This window comes from Ursus americanus, chromosome 35 (genome assembly GCF_024610735.1).
Source record: "Ursus americanus isolate L20-20 chromosome 35, mUrsAme1.1.p, whole genome shotgun sequence".
Taxonomy (NCBI): domain Eukaryota; kingdom Metazoa; phylum Chordata; class Mammalia; order Carnivora; family Ursidae; genus Ursus; species Ursus americanus.
In genome coordinates, this window is record NC_142161.1 from 11,328,443 (window position 1) to 11,350,331 (window position 21,889).

At 35.7% G+C, this 21,889-nt stretch overlaps 1 protein-coding gene, 1 non-coding gene and 1 pseudogene across 12 annotated transcripts in view; 2 read left to right on the forward strand and 1 right to left on the reverse strand.

The window, feature by feature from the left end:
* Window positions 1-21,889, reverse strand: part of HECTD1 (HECT domain E3 ubiquitin protein ligase 1) — an 83,595-nt gene that overhangs the window by 34,815 nt on the left and 26,891 nt on the right. For all 11 annotated transcript variants that reach the window (XM_087859096.1, XM_087859095.1, XM_087859094.1 and 8 more), the window contains exons 9-19: window positions 21,570-21,684; window positions 20,353-20,527; window positions 13,370-13,508; window positions 13,006-13,176; window positions 7,659-7,881; window positions 6,873-7,136; window positions 6,672-6,748; window positions 3,019-3,153; window positions 2,169-2,315; window positions 1,009-1,103; window positions 261-366 (exon numbers count right to left, since the gene is read on the reverse strand). In XM_087859096.1, coding sequence (XP_087715222.1) covers window positions 261-366; window positions 1,009-1,103; window positions 2,169-2,315; window positions 3,019-3,153; window positions 6,672-6,748; window positions 6,873-7,136; window positions 7,659-7,881; window positions 13,006-13,176; window positions 13,370-13,508; window positions 20,353-20,527; window positions 21,570-21,684 — 1,647 coding nt within the window. The remainder of the gene's footprint in view (window positions 1-260; window positions 367-1,008; window positions 1,104-2,168; window positions 2,316-3,018; window positions 3,154-6,671; window positions 6,749-6,872; window positions 7,137-7,658; window positions 7,882-13,005; window positions 13,177-13,369; window positions 13,509-20,352; window positions 20,528-21,569; window positions 21,685-21,889) is intronic.
* Window positions 3,885-4,362, forward strand: LOC123795714 (large ribosomal subunit protein eL36 pseudogene; annotated as a pseudogene).
* LOC123795823 (small nucleolar RNA SNORA15) lies at window positions 17,051-17,195 on the forward strand. Its single transcript, XR_006780608.1, has one exon. It is a non-coding gene; the product is annotated as a small nucleolar RNA SNORA15 (small nucleolar RNA).

The window sequence follows — 21,889 nt, forward strand, 5'->3', positions numbered from 1 at the left end:
ACCAAATAAATGACTTCTTACAATAAACATTTATTGAAAATCCACAGCTATTTGATTAAACAAAAAAACTGAAATATTAATTCAAGAGTTATTTAAAAAACAACCAAATGGCACTAGGGGTACAGTCTCTAATGAGTAAGCAGATTGTTATTTAATACAATATGAAACAAAGTCTGTTCTTGTTTTTGTTTTCTTAAGCATAGTAAAAGACTGCTTCTAAACGCACTCAGCATAGTAGCAACTGCATTTTTCATGGTTACCTGCAGGTTATATGTGGATCCAGGTGTATCATACAAATGGAGAGGTAGACGTTCAATAGACTCTAGTACAGCTATTAACTTCCGAATTAATGCAACTGCTGGTCGACTATGAAGAAAAAATAATTAGGAACGTTTATGTAATTTTATAACCAAGTTCATACAGAAACTGCATTAACCAACCTCACATAGACCCCTACTTTGTTTATGAGTACAAAGAAAAGTTTAATTTTGTATGAGACTACATCTAAGCAAACAAAAATACTCTCATAACTCAATTTCTGCCACTCAAGAGTATTTCATTTTACTTATAAGACTTTTATCAATCACATTCAAAGTAGACGACATATCATTTATTTTTTAAAGTTTTAACAATTATGGGATGCCTGGGTGGCTCAGTAGATTAAGTGTCTGCCTTCAGCTGAGGTCACGATCCCAGGGTCCTGGGATCAAATCCCATGCCATCAGGCTCCCTGCTCATCAGGGAGTCTGGTTCTCCCTCTGCCCCTCACCTGCTCATGCTCTCTCTCTCTCTCTCTCTCAAATAAATAAATAAATAAATAAAATCTTTTTAAAAAATGCTTTAAAAATCTTTTCCTATAATTATACATTTAAAATGTAAAGCCACTTTGTTTACTGAATTTAAAAAGTTCCTATTTTGTGTATAAGCACTATATTAGACTATTTTAAAGGAAGTATACCAACTTTCAAACACTGCAAACACCAAATTAAAAGAAATTTAGTGATTTACCTTTCATCATCTTCATTTTCACTAAAAGCTGTTTTAAAAACATTTATTCTTTCTACCAGTTGACTACAGTCTTGTTTCATATCGAAATCCATGCTCTAAAAAAAAGTTAAAAAGGTACCAAAAAAAAAAAAAAAATTTTAAGGCTGTTACCAAAATTTATCAAAAACACACACTACAAAGATAAATAATAAATTATTACAAAATTAATAATATAATCTAAGTGAAATTATTATTTTCTTTCAATTAAAATTCTTTTTACTATATAACTAGTAGATGACAGCTAACATACAGATTTTTTACTTCCTGAATGTTATATAATGTGCTAAATCAGCTTTTCCCAAAGTGTAGTATGCAAGGTGATTTTAGATTATTTACAAATGAACATTTTCCATTTTAACAATATTATGTACTTTAGTTAGTATTAGAAAAAATGTAACTGGTATACCAAAACAATTTGTGATTTCACAAATATCACTAAGTGATATAATGTGATATATCAATATTATTTTAATAAACGGAAATTAGGCAAATGGTAAAATTAATGAAGGGAATGAACAACTTATAGAAGTTAAAGTGAATTTTAAGAGTGTACTACCACATTTAGTGATTAAGAGCAAAAATTAAAGTGGGAAGTAGAACTCCAGAATTTGTTATAAGTACATATGGTATGTTTCATTAAAATAAAGATTTTTATCACAATAAAGAGATATTAAAGGTAGACTAAGTTGAAGAGAAACATAAGGTTATTAGCAAATACTTGTCAAATAGTCACAGTAACTTCCTGAACAGTCATGGCTCATAAATTAATTTTATGCAAATAATTTAAGTACTTAAGAAAGTCTATAGACTAACTTCATTTTATGAAGAAATCAGAGCAGTGAATAGTGTTAAAACATAGGCTAAAATAAGTGTTTTGTCAAAAAAATCTAGAATAAATTCTAATTGGGAAACTCAAAAATCTAAATAGATGCAATTACTGAATTGAACTGGCTCAAACTAATGATACAACATAAAGGAAAGGCCAGAGAAATTATAAATATTAACATTTATTACCTCAGTTTTTAAATATTTCTTGACAAAACAAATACTGCTTTGCCAAAAATGTAGCTACAAATAATTGTTAGAACTATAGTCTGTTCTGTACTATTTCATAAACTTACATTGTTTAAAACAGTAAGAAGTGCTTGCACCAATCCACTACTGCACATTTCATATGGTGAAATTGTGTTTTCATCCTTCAGAAGTACAATTAGATTTTCTAAGGCTGTCTTCATTAAGTCTCTCCAAGTGTTCTCACTCTCAATACACTAAAGGAAAAAAAAAGTTTTAATGAAGACAAAAATGGCAAAAAAATAAACAGGTCTTAACATACTTAATTTATCACAACATCAAATATCAAGAAAATAAGTCAGATATTAAATAAGAGGAAGTTCAAATTATTAATGTAAATTATATATACTCTACGAGGGTCAGGAAACAATTTTTTTTTAAGAGAGGGAAGGGGTGAAGAGGGGCAGAGGGAGAGGGAAAGAGAGAATCTTAAGCAGGCTTCCGGCTGAGCGCAGACCCCAATGCAGGGCTTAATCTCACCACCCTGAGATCATGACCTGAGCCAAAATCAAGAGTCAGGATGTGTAACCAACTGAGTCACCCAGGTACCCCATGCACAGAACATTTTATAAAGGGACAATTATGTCAGGCTTTACGAGCTATATCGCCTCTGTCACACCTATTCAACTCTGCCCTGCAACCACACCACCATTACATTTTTATGTAATTTTCATGTATCAGAAAATACTACTCTAACTTCTGATTTGTTTTCGACCAATTAAAAAATATAAAAACCATTCTTAACTCACAAAGCCATATAAAAATAGGCGGCAGGCCTAATTTAGCCCATGGGTGATAATCTGCTAACCCCTAATCAATACCCAGAACAAAAAGGATAAAGGGGGAAAAACTAAACCAAGATCAATGTGTGTCATAAAATCTAGAGGCTAAATAACATACTTGTCTATTCGTATGAAGTTCCCAAGATGACTCTAATTGAGTTGCTATGTTTCTAAGTGTTACCACTACTCCACGAGGCATGCTTTCAACAGCTTTAAAGTGGTCGTCATATAAATCTCGAGCCATAGTTCGTACCTACCAAATTAAAATTACAAATATGAATTTTCACAATAGTTTGAACAAATCTCTTTTACCTACATATAAATGTGCAACTTTTAAATTAAATTTTTGTACCATTACCAACTTCCAAAAAATGTTGCTACTTCTACTCATATGTCAAAAGGTTCTAACTGCTGAAAAAGTACTCTAGTAGATTTAAGCAATATCAAATAAAAGAAATCATAATCTTAATTTCTGGTTATTTAAACTTTGTATTCATATGCAAAGAGGAGCTTATTTCATTTAAATGAATTTTAACAACCTGTAAAAAATTAACTTTGCTTTTTTTTAATAAAAGTAACCAATTAGAAAATAAAAACAAGCAAAAAAAAAAAAATAAGCCACCTATAACTCAATCAACCAAAGTTGAATCTTTTTAACTTTTTAAAAAAACTTTATTTAAAGACTTACTTGGCTTTATTCAATGTCATGAATTAGGCAGCTTTCCATCTAGTACATAGAAAGGAACTCCCCCAGAGTTGAACCTTTTCATAGGGTTCAACTTTAGGTTTTACTTTAGGGTTGCACTTGAGGTTTTGTTCTTTTTTCCATTTATATTATTCACACAAAGTATAAATGACACTATATAATTTTACATATTTAATCATAAGGAGGAATGACTGCAGTTGATTTTGACTAGTCACCTCTCATTTAAATTAATGTTATTTGAGACTTTCTGTCACCGGAGCCATGGAGGAGCAGCAGCCATGGCTCTGCACTACCCCGCCGCCGTGGGCCTCAACAAGGACCACAAGGTGGCTAAGAATGGGAGCATGCCGAGGCACAGCCGCTGCACTGAGCACCTCACCAAGCACATCAAGTTCGTGATCCGAGAGGTGTGCAGCTTCGCCCTATACCAGCAGTGTGCCATGGAGGTGCTCAAGGTCTCCAAGGTCAAGTGCACCCTCAAGGTCACCAAGAAAAGAGCAGGGACACACATCCATGCCAAGAAGAAGAGAGAGGAACTGAGCAATGTCCTGGCAGCCATGAGGAAAGAGGCAGCCAAGAATGACTGAACCTCTGAGCCTTTCTGGAACTTGAAAAAAAATTAAAATTAAAATAAAAATAAATTAATGGGTCCCAGGCTTGGGTATGATAAAATTCAGGAAATATAGTCTTTAAAAATATTTGCCTAAATAATGTAAATTTAGGACTTCTGTCATTTCATTTAAATCAAAAACTAACCTAGCATAACTCTAATGTAATAGAAAAAAATTCACTCCTGAAAATGAATTAATAGTACCTTTTCATTCTACTTTGGTATGCCTTTCAGAATTAAGAGGTAAGTAAGCTCTGAATATTAGACCACACTTAAGATACTACCCCTTTATAAAATAGTATTAATAAGTGAAAATGAAGGTTAAAATTAATAGTTAAAATTACTTTTACCTAAAACCAGTATATTTTGATATGTACTACTTTCATACCCAAGAATAGCCACGTGGTCAATGAGTTACTACTAACTTTAAGAAACAGAGTCAATAATCATATATTCTTTAAGAATATGAAAATATAAGACTGAGACTATGTTCTCCTTGATTTACTTTATTTCTTTTCTTCTGTATCATGAAATTTCAGTTCCTTCTGAGTCTTAATTTGGTTGGTTAATACAACTATCAAGAATTATAAGAAATTTCTGAGACAGCTGAGTGGTAGGTTTAGAAACAATTATAGCTGATCCTCATTATTTCAGAATTCTGTATTTTTGAGGTCAACTACACACTAGAATTTATTTGTAATCTGTAAATCAATACTTACAGTGCTTTCACAGTCACTTGCGGACAAGAACAATGCAACAACACATGCACGTTCTCGGGTGAGGTCAAACAAAGTGAACTCTACCTTTAAACAAGTGTCATACTTTTGTTAGCTCTCTATTAACAAGTGTCCACCTTTCCACACTCAATTTTGTGCCACGTTTTTTACACTTCTGTGGTTTTGTTGGTGCTTTCACTGTTTAAAATGGCCGCCAAACTACTGCTGAAGTGCTTCCCACTGTTTCTAAGCACAAGAAGGCACAGCATGTGTCTTATGGAGAAAATATGTGTGTTAGGTAAGCTTCATTCGGCATGACGGTGCTACTGGCCACAAGTTCAGTGTTAACAAATCGATAATACACATCAAACATGGTGTCTTTAAACAGAAAGACACATAAAATAAGGTTATGTATGGATCGGTTACAAAAATGTGACCAGAGCATCAAAGGAACCTAACCCTGTATTTCCCCTAAGTGCAATGGTTCAGTATTCACGGAAGCTTTACATAACACAACTAATGTGAATAACAAAAATGGAATGTATTTCATTCCAGTTCCTTTTAGCACCTAACAGCTATCTTCAATTGGTATTTCTTCCTCAAATGCCCGTAAGATACCCTGAATTAGAAAATACTTGTGACTTCACATTCTCTTAAAAAAAAACAAAAAACAAAGAAGCAATCACAAAATAATATATATAGCTATAGAGATAATATCTATTTGTCTAAATAAATAAATAATTTCTTTTCAAGGTCTACCATCTGAAAGTATTTTTAGGATGGCCCAATGCATTAACAAATAGAAATAAACATCAACATGTTATATATAACTGTTCCACATAAAACCTATTACTACTATTTCAAGGCCAAAGCCATAAAAAACACAGTGGGCCCTCAATCTCAAACACCTAAAAGTATCCTTCACATACTGTATGAAAAAACTATTCCATATCATTGTAGGTAAAATAAAATTTCTGCCATCAGAAAATACTGAATCTAATTATGAGATTATTTTCTCTTTTAAAAATGAAAAATAAAAGGCAAGAATCAATATAATAAAGACAGAAATATACTGGCTGATATTTTTAAGTAATCCCCACATCCAATGTGGGGCTAGAACTTAAAACCCCAAAATCAAGTCACATGCTCTATGTACAGAGCCAGTCAGGTGCCCCTTGGCCTTATTTTTTCAAAAAAAGCAATGCATACTTAATGGACAGAATTTATAAATTATTACTGTGATTCTGAAGGTGGAGTCAGTAAACACTTCCTCCTGTATCTTTTTTAAACAGTTATTTCACCTAAGATGACCTTTAAAGCTAAGCATCAAAATATCTGAATCTAGAACCAGGCATTCAAGTTGCTTTACCATGAAGTATTAAACCAGGATTGTAAAATATAATGATGTATTTTCAATCCCACTGTATCACTAAAAACATTACTACCAATAATAATTAAAGCATGAGCTCATGGTTTTTGTGATATTAGCAAGTCAAAAATTTAAATTTTATTGTCTTACAAATTTTAATTGTTTTAATGTTTGTGTTTAGCTTGTGTATAAAATTTTAAGTAAATATGTATGTACTATGGAACAATGAGCACAGAAAAACAAAATATGTTAGATTAGGGTAATCTGTGTTATATGGCTCCATTTTTTAAATGCTTCCAATGTATCACTGAAACCTTACCATGTCTGTATAAATGCCAAAAAAAATAAAAAGCAAATCCCATAAATATACCTTTTGCTTTGTTTTTTCTAATTTAGATTTCAGTTTTCTGCCTCTTTTACCGGTCCAACCAGTCACAAATTCTGAACCTTAAAAAAAAAAAAAAAAGAAAGGAAGAAAGAAAAGGGCATTTGACAGAATTTATTTTACTGTAATTTAAGATACTCATTTACTCTTACATGCTAATAAACTTAAATATTCTATATAACTTACCCAGAGAAGTTTCTGCAGTAAACGAATGTTTGGTTCCTCTATTAGATTCAAATACAAAACCAGGTAAATCTTCTTTCAGTATTGTTGCTTGCTGACCATCTGAGTTATGAATAGCAATTTCTCCTTCTTTCAAACAAGTTAGTGACCAATTTCCTACAGTGAGTTTAGTGGGTCCTGGTGCTGAGAGTATAGGTTGACTTGAAGTAGATGGCTTTACTTGGCCTCGAGCTCTTTGTAACTTCTCTAAGAATTCACTTCTGCTTTCTATAAAGACAATTTGATTATTTTAAAACCTCACTCTTTTCAAATATTCCTTTTTTTTATAAAAAGAGAACTACCTGTTAGAGTATCTATTTTATATAAAAAAAAACTTAATTAGCAGTTTTGTTCTTTGGTATACTCTCACTGGTTTGATATATTAGGTTCAGGCATAAAAGCAATCCTACAAGCATAATTTTTTAAAGTAAAAGGCTTCTGGAAACGATACAACCTGAAGAGCTTCACACACATAAAATTCATGATTACATGAAAAGAGCTAGCTTTACCTAAAACATTAGAGAGATTAAAAGTAGGTAACAGTGCTATTCCTTGTCTCAAACAATAAAAAGGCAATCTTAAATGCTTTCATGGTACAACAGTTTTTCTCTGTTGAGATTAAATAAATTGACCATATGATCATCAAAAATGTGCTATTTCTATGACCACGCTAGCAAAAATATTAGCAGAAAAACAAATCATCAAAATTACAGAAACTTGTAAAACATTTTAAAAGAAACAAAATATTACCTGAACTATCCGATCCACCTTCAGGACTACCACTTGAATACATGGTGGCTAGTTTCCCATCCAAGATAAATCGGAACCATCCATTACTGCCATTAGATAACTCCAAGGCTGCTGCATCACTCCATATATATAAGCAGTCCCTTCCCCTGATGATTGACCAGTCTCTCCAATGATATGGTTTACCTTGCTGCAATTCTTTAGCATCCTCCTGTGGTTCATCTTCCTAAATGTGTAAAATTATTCAATGAAACAAGGAAAATAATATCTATTTCAAATACAGGTTTTTAAAAATATGTCCGTGTATCAAATTTAGAACCAAAACATGCTGAACTTATATTTAGTTGCCTATAGTTTAATATGGATTTTGATTCAACTAATTACTTATAGCTAAATCTTACAAGTAAGTCCTAAAAATGTTAAGAAAATCACATAAATGGGGCACCTGGGTGGCTCAATTGGTTAAGCGCCTGCCTTCGGCTTAGGTCCTAATCGCAGGGTCCTGGGATTGAGCCCACTTCTCCCTCTGCCCACCCCCAACTTGTGCTCTCTCTTGCTCTCTAATAAATAAATAAAATCTTTAAAAAAAGAGAAGTCACATAAATAATGACCTAAGTTATAACACTTCCAGGTGTAGTGATAGAGACCAATGGGTTCAGTCTACATACAACTATCTAATTATCCCCCCACTGTGCTCTCTCTAATGTATTTTTTTAAAAATCTTAAAAAAAAAAAAAAGATTTTGAGCATGTTTAAAAGAAAAAACAATTTGTAAACACTGTTTTCCTAGCCTGACATCCTGAAAAATGTTATTGTGTTGACAACATTTAAATAGTGAGAGTACTCATCATAAACATATACGAACTTGGTATTTGTGTATGTGCATGTGTGTATGGTAAAGCACTTTGTTCTTTTTTTTTTTTTTCAAGATTTTATTTATTTATTTGAGACAGAGAGAGAGACAGCATGAGTGGGAGGGGCAGAGGGAGAGGGAGAGGGAGAAGCAGACTCCCCGCTGGGCAGGGAGCCCAACACAGGGCGTGATCCCAGGATGCCGAGATCAAGACCTGAGCCCAAGGCAGGTGCTTAACTGACTGAGCCACCTAGGTGCCCCTAGGTAAAGCACTTTTGAACTTTATAAAAACTTATTATACTTAAAAATATATTTTTACTATTTTTTGAACATAAAAACTGAAGTACTCAACTTATAACACTAAAATAAGATTGTAAAATATGGATTATAAATTTCTCTAAACATAAGTACTTGTACTCTAGGCCATGATAGGTGAATAAGCATCAAGACTTATTTATCCACTATAAACAATGGAAAGCTAGACAAAATATGTGAAAAAGTGTTTTCAAACACCGGACAATATGCAATACAGGACTGTGATCCCCCGAAAATAAAAACAAACAAGGTAAGCCCTTAGTCCCAGACACAAATTTCTGGCTAATGTCTTAAGAAGAGGGAACACAAAAAGAGTCCAGCAGTATGATTTCAGTAAATAGAGATCTGTTTGAAGAGGCTAAAGGAAACAGAATATATGGAGGATGAGTTCAGGATTAGGGAGCCAAGTGAAAAACACCTCTATCTGCAAACTGGTCCCCATTAGTCTCTAACGAGTACTAGACCACTCATTTCTAGGGTGATATTCCATAAGGCTGGGAAAATTATAAGGTGAATAATTCCCAGATACCACACAAGGTGGTCAGACAGTTGAATTCCAAATGTAGAAAAATTTCAAATTTGTTAAGAACTATTATCCCACAGATCAAAGAAAATTAAACAATCCTGAGCAAGGACGGACACTCACATGTGCACACATACGTAAGTACACCAAGCACAACAAAGCAGAGCAAAGTCAAATTGCTTAAAATCATAAGAACGGCCAGAGGAAGAAAAGATGTTGTTAGAAAAGATGTATGTTGGGGCGCCTGGGTGGCTCAGTCGGTTCAGCGTCTGCCTTCAGCTCAGGTCATGATCCCAGAGTCATGGGATCGGCTCCGCATGGGGCTCCTTGCTCAGTGGGGAGCCTGCTTTTCCTTCTGCTTGCAGCTCCCCCTGTCTGTGCTCTCTCTCTCTCTCTCTCAAATAAATAAAATCTTTAAAAAAAGAAAAGAAAAGATCATCCTTTCCTCGTTGAACTGCCTTAGCACTTTGGTAGAAAATCAACTTGGGCCATTAACCTATCTTTATACCATGTGTATAAATGTGTACTTGGGCCATTAACCTATCTTTATACCATTACCACACTTTCTTGATTACTACAGCTTTATAATAAGGCTTCAAATCTACTGGTGGATGCCCTTCAACTTGTTCCCTTTCAATGTTGCTTTGACTATTCTAGGTCCCCAGAATTTTTATATGAATGTTAGAATTTTCTTATTAATTTCTACAAAAAGACTTGCTGGGGGTTTGTAGATCTATAACATATTTCTTTTTAAGATTTTATTTAAATTCCAGTATAGTTAACATACAGTGTAATACAAGTTTCAGGTGTACAATATAGTGATTCAACACTCTCATACAACACCTGGTGACCATCACAAATACACTCCTTAATCCCCATCATGTATTTTACCCATCCCCCCACTCACCTCCCCTCTGGTAACCATCAGTTTGTTCTCTATAGTTAAGAGTCTGTTTCTTGGTTTGTCTCTCTCTCTTTCTTTCCCTCATTGCTTGTTTTGTTTCTTACATTCCACACATCAGTGAAATCATATGGTACTTTGAAACTATTTCTTGAATAAAAGAATTCTAAGGGGATGAACCCAGATATCACCTCTTATTTTGTTTTGTGGTTAAATTCCTTGGATCTCTCAAGTAATTTAGGAGTATCTCTCTAGGCGTGCCTGGGTGGCACAGTCGGTTAAAGTGTCCAACACTTGGGGGGGCGCCTGGGTGGCTCAGTCGTTAAGCATCTGCCTTCGGCTCAGGGCGTGATCCCGGCGTTCTGGGATCGAGCCCCGCATCGGGCTCCTCCTCTGGGAGCCTGCTTCTTCCTCTCCCACTCCCCCTGCTTGTGTTCCCTCTCTCGCTGGCTGTCTCTCTCTCTGTCAAAAAAATAAAATCTAAAAAAAAATAAAAATTAAAAAAAAATTTTTTTAAAAAGTGTCCAACACCTGGTTTCCACTCAGGTCATGATCTCAGGATCATGAGATCGAGCCCTGTGTTAGGCTCTACGCTTAGCACAGAGTCTGCTTCAGATTCTCTCTCTCTCTGCCCCTCCTACTTGTGCTCACTCTCTTTCTCTCTCTCAAATAAATAAATACCTTAATCTTAAAAAATCTTAAAGAAGTTTTTTAAAGTAATCTCTCTCACCCCCCCTCCCTTCCCCCTCTCAGGATTCTACAATTTACAACCCATACTCTATCATTCTCTCAAAAATATTACCATTCCGTCACTAATATATAGGAAGAATTCACTAATTTAGGACTAATCAGTGCAGGAATCAGTAGGGACAGATTAGGTATATTTTAAATTTGCAATCTAAGGCAAGAATTATCAGTGGATACTGAAAGTCCTGGATATACATTTAATGAGTAACAGCATATTACATAGTCTGCCCACAAATCACTCATTAATTACAAAAGCAAAAAAGAGTAACTATGATAAAGAAATCAGACAGAGGGCGCCTGGGTAGCTCAGTCCATTAAGCGTCTGCCTTCGGCTCAGGTCACGATCCCAGGGTCCTGAAACTGAGCACTACTTCCAGTTCAGTGGGGAGTCTGCTTCTCCTTCTTCCCCTCCCCCCTGTTCATGATCTCTCTCTCTCTCACACTCTCTCTAATAAATAAAATCTTTAAAAAGAGAAAAAGAAAAAGAAACCAGGCAGAGATAAACATAATGAAATGATCCACGTTAACATCATCGGTAAGAAAGCAGACACCATGTGCCTCTAAGAGAAGGCACATTATGCACTGAGAAAAACATAACATCCCCTCTCTCTGTAGTCTTCCTGCTGAAAACACATAACCTGAATCTACGCACACAGAAACACAAATGCAAAGTAAGGGTCACTATCCAAATTAACCGGTCTGTCCTCTTCACAAATGCCAAGGCTATGAAATAAAAAGGCTGAGTTCTTACAAACATGATAACTAAATGTAATACATGCTCCTGGATTGGATTCTGGACCAGGGGGGAAAAATGCTACTAAGGACAAGAGCAAATCTGAAAATGGTCTTTGAATGAGATACAGTTTTATATAAATAAATACTAAATTTCCTGACTTTAGGGTGTCTGGATGGCTCAGGTGGTTAAGCATTTGCCTTCAGCACAGATCATGATCTCAGGGTCCTGGGACTGAGCCCCGAATCAGGCTCCCTGCTCAGTAGGGAGTCTGCTTCTCCTTCTCCCTCTGCCTCTCCCCTCTGCTCATGCTCTCTCTCATATGAATAAATAAAATCTTTAAAAATAAATAAATAAAAATAAATTTCCTGACTTTGTTAACTATACCAGGATTTGTAGAGAATGGTGTTTTGGTGAAGTTTTAGGTTGTTAAAAGGGCACTACATATCCATCTTCTCTCAAATAATATTCAAGTAATATTTTGTTTTGTTTGTTTGCTTGCTTTTAAGTAGGCTCCAGGCCCAGTGTGGAGCCTAACATGGGGCTTGAATTCACAACCCTGAGATCAAGACCTGAGCTGAGATCAAAAGTCACTTAAAATGACAAAGCCACCCAGGTGCCCCTTAAAGATTTTATTTTTAAGTAATCTCTACAACCAACATGGGGTTCAAACCCACGACCCCAAGATCAAGAGTTGTATGCTCTATCAAATGAGCCAGCCGGATGCCCCACAAATAACATTTCTTAAATGTACACACACACACACACACATACACACACAAACAGTGTCTGGGTAAATAAAGTAAATGGGGCAAAATGTCAACTAATTAGTGCATTTATAAAGAATATTGTGATACTCTATTTGCAATTTTTCTGTGAGTTTTAAATTTTATCAATAAATTTTTTAAAAGTAACCAAATTTTGGGGGCACCTGGGTGATCAGTTGGTTAAGCGCCCAACTCTTGATATTGGCTCAGGTCGTCATGATCTTGGGGTTGTAGGATCGAACCCTCAATCAGGCTCTGCGCTCAGCACAGAGTCTGCTTGAGATTCTCTCTCCCTCACCCTTTGACCCTCCCCCTGCTCACATTTTTTCTCTAAAATAAATACATAAAATCTTTCTCTAAAATAAATAAAATAAAAATAAAAAATCAAATTTAAAAGAATTATAGTACTACTTTATACAGCCACTATTTTATCAAAAGGCATCGTAAGTTAAAAATAGATATCCTCAAAAGAAACTCTATTCCTGATAACACTGCAATCAACATCACTCACTTTTTCTGGTTTTGATTCCTCTTCATTCTCATCATCAGAGGAAGGACCTGCCAAAGTTGACACTTTGCTAATTACACCAAGTCTGGCTAGCTGATCCAAAAAAATATCACCACCTTTATCTACCAAATCTCTTATGATTTGCAAAGCCAGCAAGTGGCCATCATCATCATCCTGGGGAAAATAAAAAGGAAATTAAGGGAAAATGATAAAAATAAGTTTAGTTGCCTGAAGTAGACAAATGCAATAATTTCACAGACAAAACGATTTATTGAAATTAGGACAAAAATTAAATTATTTTACTAACCATTGTCTAAAGGGAATTAAAGCTACAGGAATTTCAAAAAAGATAAAAAAAAAATCTGACCTCTTGATCAAGGACAGTTGCAGTGATTTCCACTAGTACTGTAGGCAAATTGTGACCAACATCAGAATCACAAACTTCTTTTAAGAGTGCTTCAGAACAAAAATGAATCATTTTTCGAATCAGAGCAAGACTTGCCTTCCTTAAAAAATAAATAAATAAATAAATAAATAAATAAATAAATAAATAAAAGGAAGGAAGGAAGGAAGGAAGGAAGGAAGGAAGGAAGGAAGGAAGAATTTTAGGAAGCCAGGAAAAGAACCTAAAATAAAACAAAATGCAACTATACATTAAACGAAAATATCCAATAGTTAAGTTTTATATACTCTGATAAAAAGTAAACTAAATGAAAGTATACCAAAAAATCAGACAATACCAGCACCAGCTTATGTTCATTTCTTTAAGCAATTTCACTTATTCTCTACTGTTAAAATAGTGAATTCATTAAAACTGAAATTACTTTTATACTTTTCTTAAATGTGCTATTCTACCTTACACTTAACAGTATGACTGTTAACATGTCATGATAATTTTAGAAAATCAAGTAAAGATTAATGCAATTACTAAGAAAATAAATGGTATAAATTGTAATGATCTTAAAATTTCCTATAAGCCAAAACACAAAGCTCTAACTTAAAACACCTGGTAGTTTATATGGAAATCAGATTTCAAATTAAGCACTTTTGTCCTTTGTCAAATTTAAGCCCATGGTCCTTATAACTATGATCTCATATAAACGAAAGTAAGACATCCTAGTAAACCCACGCCCCTAAGTATTTCCACTGTTAATTTGGCATGCCTCCTTTTCCTTCTATACTCATCCACTGCTTTGCTTAGAACATAGATACTCAATAAAGTCATACAAACTAACCTCAGTTTTATAATAAGGAACCTGTTCTTCGAAAGTAAAATAAACACATATCCATACACATTTAAATTATAATAGACTAAAAGAAGACTGGTCTATTACGTAAAAGATAGCAGCAGTTCATTTAACACATATTTTCTGAGCTATATATAACAATATCCTAGGCACCGAGCTGCAGATCTCATTACCTTGGAAGTAACTTCCACAAGGATGGAGAAGCAAAATTGCTACTGAAGTCCAAGAAAGGCATGTGACACATGTATTTCTACAGCATGTGGTCCCTACTTGATGTATATCCTAACTCTCTTTAGCTGAAATTCGTAACACTATACAGTCTTCAAGTGAAAAAAGCATTTGATTATAAATTCAAGTACATTATAGAAAACAGTAGGCCAGTGGAGTGCAATCTGCTCTAACAGGATTAGTTCTGATTTTTGTTAATGGCTATTTATATTCAGTTGTAAAATCATTATTTATATATCATAGTTTTATACTGTCAATATAAAAATGTTTATATATTGTCTGTTACTATCATTCTAAGCCATTATGAGCCAGGAATCCTTTCATGTACTTTAAAAACATTACACTTCATTTAATCCATACACACCAAACCCTATGAGGTGGGTTTTATTAGCTCAGTTTTACATATGAAGAAAGTGAGACAAAGAAAGGTAAGTCTAATAAGGTAGCCTGCTAAGGGCTACTAAATTACAGAGCCTAAATTCAAACTCATTTCTTAACTGGTACATTATACATATTCAGAACATAAAATTTTCCTTTTTAACACTATTATAAACGTAAATTGTGAACATTTAACTTACAGACTTTTCTATTATGAATAACACTACTTCGTGGAAAGTTTTATTTCAGCAGAAGGATTCTTGGGTCTAGAAGTCTAAACACTTTCGTATGTACTGACTGTATATCAGAACTAAATCCATACTTGGCAAACCGATTTTCTAAAAGGCTATTAAAAGCAACAACACGGATGACCTTGAGGGTACTATGCTTAGTGAAGAAAAGCCAGAGAAAGGCAAAACACTGCATGGTATCACATGTGTGGAATCTAATAAAAGTGAACTCACAGAAACAGAGTAGGAAAGCAGTTGCCACAGGCTGAGGGTGAGGGAATTCTAAGATGAATAAGGTCTGAGGACCTAACGTTAACACATGACAACTGTAACTATTAACATTGTATTGTGTAAATAAAATGTGCTAACAGAGGCCTCGGTGGCTCAGTAGGTTAAGCGTCTGCCTTAGGCTCAGATCATGATCCCAGGGTCCTGGGACTAAGTCCGGTATTGGGCTCCTTGCTCAGCGGGGTGCCAGCTGCTCCCTCCCTCTCTCTGACAAATAAATAAATAATCTTAAAAAAAATTTTTTTAAATAATAATAAAATATGCTAAGAGAGTAGAACTTAAATATTTGTTCTCACACACAAAAAGGTAAACATGTGATGTGACAGATGTGCTAATTAACTAGATGGGGAGAATCCTTTCACAACATATACATATGTGAAATCACCAACACATACACCTCAAATATCCTATGATTTTATGTCAATTATTCCTCAGTAATTACACCTAACATTTTTCCATGTTAGTTTCTTGAACACTATGCCATAATAACATTGGCTCATTTACTTAACTGGCTCTTATATTTTTACCACAAATTTGTGCTCTTTTAAAAAATAGTGCTTTTTGGGGGGGGGCGCTTGAGTGGCTCAGTCATTAGGCATCTGCCTTCAGCTCAGGGCTGGGATCGAGCCCTGCATCTGGCTCCCTGCTCAGCCTGCTTTCCCTCTCCCACTCCCCCTGCTTGTGTTCCCTCTCTCACTGCCTCTCTCTCTAATAAATAAATAAAATCTTGAAAAAAAAAATAGTGCTCTTTGGGACACCTGGGTGGCTCAGTTGGTTAAGTGTCTGCCTTTGGCTCAGGTCATGATCCTAGGATCCTAGGATCCTGGGATCGAGTCCTGTTTGGGCTCCTTGCTCAGGGGGGAGCCTGCTTCTCCCTCTGCCTGCCACTCCTGCTTTTGTGTGAGCGTGCTCTCTCTCTCTCTCTCATTCTGACAAATAAATAAAATCTTTTTAAAAAAAATAAGTTTAAGGGGCGCCTGGGTGGCGCAGTCGTTAAGCGTCTGCCTTCGGCTCAGGGCGTGATCCCGGCGTTATGAGATCGAGTCCCACATCGGGCTCCTCCGCTGGGAGCCTGCTTCTTCCTCTCCCACTCCCCTGCTGTGTTCCCTCTCTCGCTGGCTGTCTCTCTGTCACATAAATAAATAAAAATCTTTTTAAAATAAATAAATAAATAAGTAAATAAATAAATAAATAAATAAATTTGAAAAATAAAATATACTGCTTTTTGCATAAAGAAAATATTATCCCTTGGTCACACCTGCTAACAAATAAATACCAATCTGCAGGCATTATTTGGATTATGACTTTATATTACTGTCTGTGGGTAACACTATTTCTGAGAAGTGGTTTGTCAAACTTTTACATAGACTAAATTTAAATGACAATCTAGATAAATCTGACATAATAGTACTACCACAAACAAGCTTTGAAAGTCACTCTTCTATCAAATTCCGATAACCATTCAAGAATATTTCCTTTTGTTTTCCTAAGGTTTATTTATTTTAAATCCACCTAGAATTTGTTTAGATATACAATATAAAGGACTAAATAAATCAAATCATTACATTGCAGACTTTTAACTAATACAATTATATCTCTAAAACTGGGGGGGGGGGGACTCTTGGAACAACCAGGTTTTTACACACTACTCCACAATTAAAACTGCTCTCCTATGAGGCAAGGCTGAATACTGTGTTCTTTTTTTTTAGTAGTTTACACAGCCAGACACCATGCAAAGGTAAAGTCTTCTCTTTAAAATGCCTACAACGGATGGTATGTAAGTTTGTTCATAGCACATCATTCATTAAAAATAAGAAAGAAAATTGCAATCCTGTTTTAAAGCCTTTACTAATCTATTGTCTGCCTTTCAGTTTTTTGTTTTTTTTTTTTAATTTATTTATATGCCAGAGAGAGAGCACAAGCAGGGAGAGCAGCAGGCAGAGGGAGAAGCAGGCTCCCTGCTGAGCACAGAGTACGATGCGGGACTCGATCCCGGGATCCTAGGATCATGACCTGAGCCAAACCTCTAAAATATTAGGCATAACCATGCTAACACTTAATACATATCTAATTTTTATTCTCAAACCTAAAGAGAATTTAATGTAAGTATCTTCACTTTAGCGATAAACCAATTAAGATAAAAGAAGTTAAGTACCTTTCTCATGGCCATGTATTTAGGAAGTGGCAATGCTGGCATTTGGACCCACTTTGCCTTGACTCCAGAGTCTGAGCTCTTAACTAAGGCTTATGCTTTCTTACTTGCCACAATTAAATGATAGAAAAGACCCATCTAAAAAGGATCTCTGTTAAATGGTGGCATACTTTATAATTTTCTGATGACCTTACCATGAAGCAGTTCTACTCCAAATATATCTGGATTCTTTCATTGGCATGACAGCTAGTCCTCTAAAATTTTTAGGCAAAATTATCTTGTTCAAAATTGAACTTGCTCACTCCTCAAGAAGATTCTAAGTTTTGTTTAAGAAAAAAAAAAGTGGCCCCCACTCACACCTACAGCTCTGTAGCTATTTGGAGAAGAATAAAAACCAAGTACTTCAATGTTCACAGTGAATTATTTTACTGACACTTTTCTCCTACTTAAAGCAGACTGCCTGCACTTTAATGTCAACTCCTAGGCACTTGAATCCTACAAATCTACATGTACTAAAGACCTTTTTATTAAAATATCCAAAACCAAGTTCTCAATCACTCAATCAAAAATTCAGCACTCATTCTTCACCTGTTCCTTTCCCTCACCTCTCACAACTAACTGGTCATCAATCCCTATACAACCCATCTCTCAACCTTTTGAACTTGTTCCCAACAACCCAGTCCCTCAGCAGCTGTTTGAACTTCATATTGCAAAGAACCCTTAAATAGTCTGTTTTCATTCTTACTCTCCTCCAGTACTTTTCTCCACTGGGCTGCCAATGGAATCTTCATAAATCACAAAATCAACTGTGACAAATATCCTCATAGGTATTTAATGACCCTACTTCAACTGTGGAGTATGGGCTCATTAGCATGGGCCACAAAGGCCTTCAGAGATCATAAAGGCGCCTGTCTACCTTTTTAACATTATTCACTGAGCTATCCAAACATATCCCATTAATCCAAACTAACTCCATTAATATTAAAATACTTACAACTGCTAACAAAACACACTCACTCAATTATGCTCTAAATATCTACTGAGGACCTAGACCTACTAAGTATCAAGCCCTGTTCTATACCGCTTTGTCTTTGCAGGAATATAGCTGTACACAGGCCAGCTCTCAAGGGGTTCACTTTGGAGGGGAGACAGACAATAAAACAAACAAAAGTCAAAAAAGAGCAAGATTTCAGACACTGAAAGCTCTGTAAAGAGAGTAAAACATCATAATTTATGTGAAAGTATCCTAGGGGTAAATTTAAATTAGATGGACAAAAACATCAGTGGATGGAACATTTGAACTGAGACCTAAATGATATGAAGCAACAAACCATCCAAAAGACCCAAGGATAAGAAACGTTTCCAGTAAAGGTAAGTACCAAAGGCCTAAGGCAAGGATGTACGTGGAATGTTCCAAAAACAGAAAAAAGGCTAGCTTATTGTAAGTGTAATGCGCTAGGGATTAGGTAGTACTAAGTGAGGTCAGAGAGGTGGGTGGGGCTTATGTAAGACTTTGCAAGTCTGAGAGTTAAGAAGCTAGGTTTTAAGGGCACCTGGGTGGCTCAGTTAGTTAAGCCTCTGACTCCTGATTTCAACTCAGGGTTGTGAGACGGAGCCCTGCTTTGGGGCTCTGTGCTCAGTGGGGAGTCTGTTTGAGATTCTCTTCCTCTCTCCCCCACCCCCAGTGCCCTCACATTCTCACTCTCTCTTAAAAAAAAAAAAAGGAGTTAGGTTTTAAAGCCAGATGGAAGCTACTGGAGGGTTTAAGTCAGAAAGAGATAGAATTATAATTTTTAAAATAAATTAGACTAATATGTAGTACCAGATTATAAAAGAGAAGAGAGAAAAGAAAAGAAAGACTAATTAAGAGGCAACCGCAGTAGTCAAACTACAGACTACAGACCACAGTATTAGCAACAGATGAACAGAAATGACACACTACAGGAGAGTCACCAGGATTTGTACCAGGATGGACTGACTCACACCTCCATGCCTTTGCTCATAAAGTTGCCCAGTGATCCTTCCAATCTGTCTGCCTACAGAATCCCCAAATATCCTTTATGTATGTATGCATGTATTTATTTATTTATTTTTAAAAGATTTTATTTATTTATTTGACAGACAGAGAGACAGCCAGCGAGAGAGGGAACACAAGCAGGGGGAGCGGGAGAGGAAGAAGCAGGCTCCCAGAGGAGGAGCCTGATGTGGGGCTCGATCCCAGGACTCCGGGATCACGCCCTGAGCTGAAGGCAGACGCTTAATGACTGAGCCACCCAGGAGCCCCCCACCAAATATCCTTTAAACCCCAATTTAAATCTCATTTCTACATAAAGTTTTCTCCAATTGTACAGCCCAATTAAACGTTAAATCATGTATATTCCCAGAGAACTCTGATGGTGTATCTATCACTTATTACTCTTATTAACTTATTAATCTTCCTCAGTAGCCTGCAACGAATGGTACAGTAAGTGAAAGCCAAGTCCCATTTCTTTGGGTAACTCTCTAAGGAACATCTTGTACTGCGTCTACCAAAAAGGCCTCCGTAAAAGCTCAAAATATGTTTGCTGTACTTACCGAAATTTCTCTGAAGTTGATATTCATCGAGCTACAGAAACTGTTAGGAATCTAGTCTTCTTGATTCACAAAACTCATTAAGTCAGATCATCAGAAGAAAAGATTTAACTCTCCAAATTTCCAATCTAAATTTTATTCTTACCATACCTTTTCAATATTAAAATAAACTTCAACCCTTTTGGAAAAGGGAGATAAACAGAACTATACAAATAGCATAATTTAACTAGTAAACACAGATACTACGAATAACTACCTTATTGAAGGCAGCATAGTTTGCTGAAATGTCTGTGCAAACACCGGCAATAACCTTTTCAAGTATATGGGTGCCATTTCTGGATCTCCTTTTGGCTCATTACATTCTTCTTCATCTTTGTTTGTATCTTTCTTTTTCTTATCATCTCCTTTATTAACTGGACACATCCAATCACCTGCAGACAAATATTGTTTAATAAAATAAATTTTTGGAACATTTTTCTTTCAATGAAAAAAACATTAAGAGGTACCAAATTTCAATCTGTAATTATCCCTAGGGCACCTGGGTGGCTCAGTCAGTTGAGCACCCAACTCTTGATTTTGGCTCACGTTGTGATCTCAGGGTTCACAACCCACACCCGGTGGGGAGTTTGCTTGAGATTCTCTCTCCCACTCCCTCTGCCCCTCCCCACGCTTGTGCACGCTCTCTCTCTCCCAAATAAATATTTAAGGGGAAAAAAGTATCCCTAATTAACAATAATTAAACTGAAATTAAAATACTGTATCTATCAAAGGTGTTTGTAAGAATAATACTATTCCGATTTTTTTCAGTACATGTGCTGCCAAAGCAAAAGCACAAGAATACTAAAGAACGTCAGTCCCACCCATGAGCTGAATCACAACTTAGGGAAATTTTGGATATTCCATTTGATTCTAGAAATTATTTCACGAAGGTTTCACATTCATCTACTCTGTGAAAACTTAAAAATCTGGTCAAAGTACTTCATCTACACAATACCCAACTATTCTTTATGACATTCCCATGCCCCTTAAACTCTTGGTTTTTGGGATGCCTGGGTGGCTCAGTCAGTTGAGCATCTGCCTTCGGCTCAGATCATGATCCCGGGGTACTGGGATTGAGTCCCGCATTGGGCTCCTTGCTCAGCGGGGAGCCTGCTTCCCCCTCTGCCTGCTGCTCCCCCTGCTTGAGTGCGCTCTCTCACTTTCCCTCTCTCTGACAAATAAATAAATAAAATCTTTAAAAAAAACAAAAATTTCGTTTCGTCATTCTGGACTCATGCACCCACAGTCTCAAAGAATACTGAATGGTATACTGTTAAAAGTTTAACACATGTTAAAGTATTTGCATATAATTACTTGCCTTCATAGGAATAGTTCATTTATATAATGTTAATACATACACAAGAAGCTGTATCTGTAAAAGTGAAGCTGAAAAATAACAGCAGATGGCTTAAAAGGAAAGATTTTACCACTCACCTGGAGACTGAAGAATGGCTACGACTTCACTATGGCCCCTTTCCCGAGCTTTATCTAATGGAGTTTTCCCATCTTCATCTCTCAGATCTGGGTTTGCACCATGCCGTAACAGAGTCTAAAAAAGAAAAACATTTCATTTGAATATAAGAATGAACACTTTACTCCTTCAATATCCAACTCTGCAATCCTCAAATTGCACCCATAGATTTCAGACTCAAAATTACTTAAGCAGGCACCAATTCAAATCACTATTTTGCACATATAACCTCAAAAATGGTCTATTTAGATCTTGAAAAAAATTACAGATTAACTTCACTTGG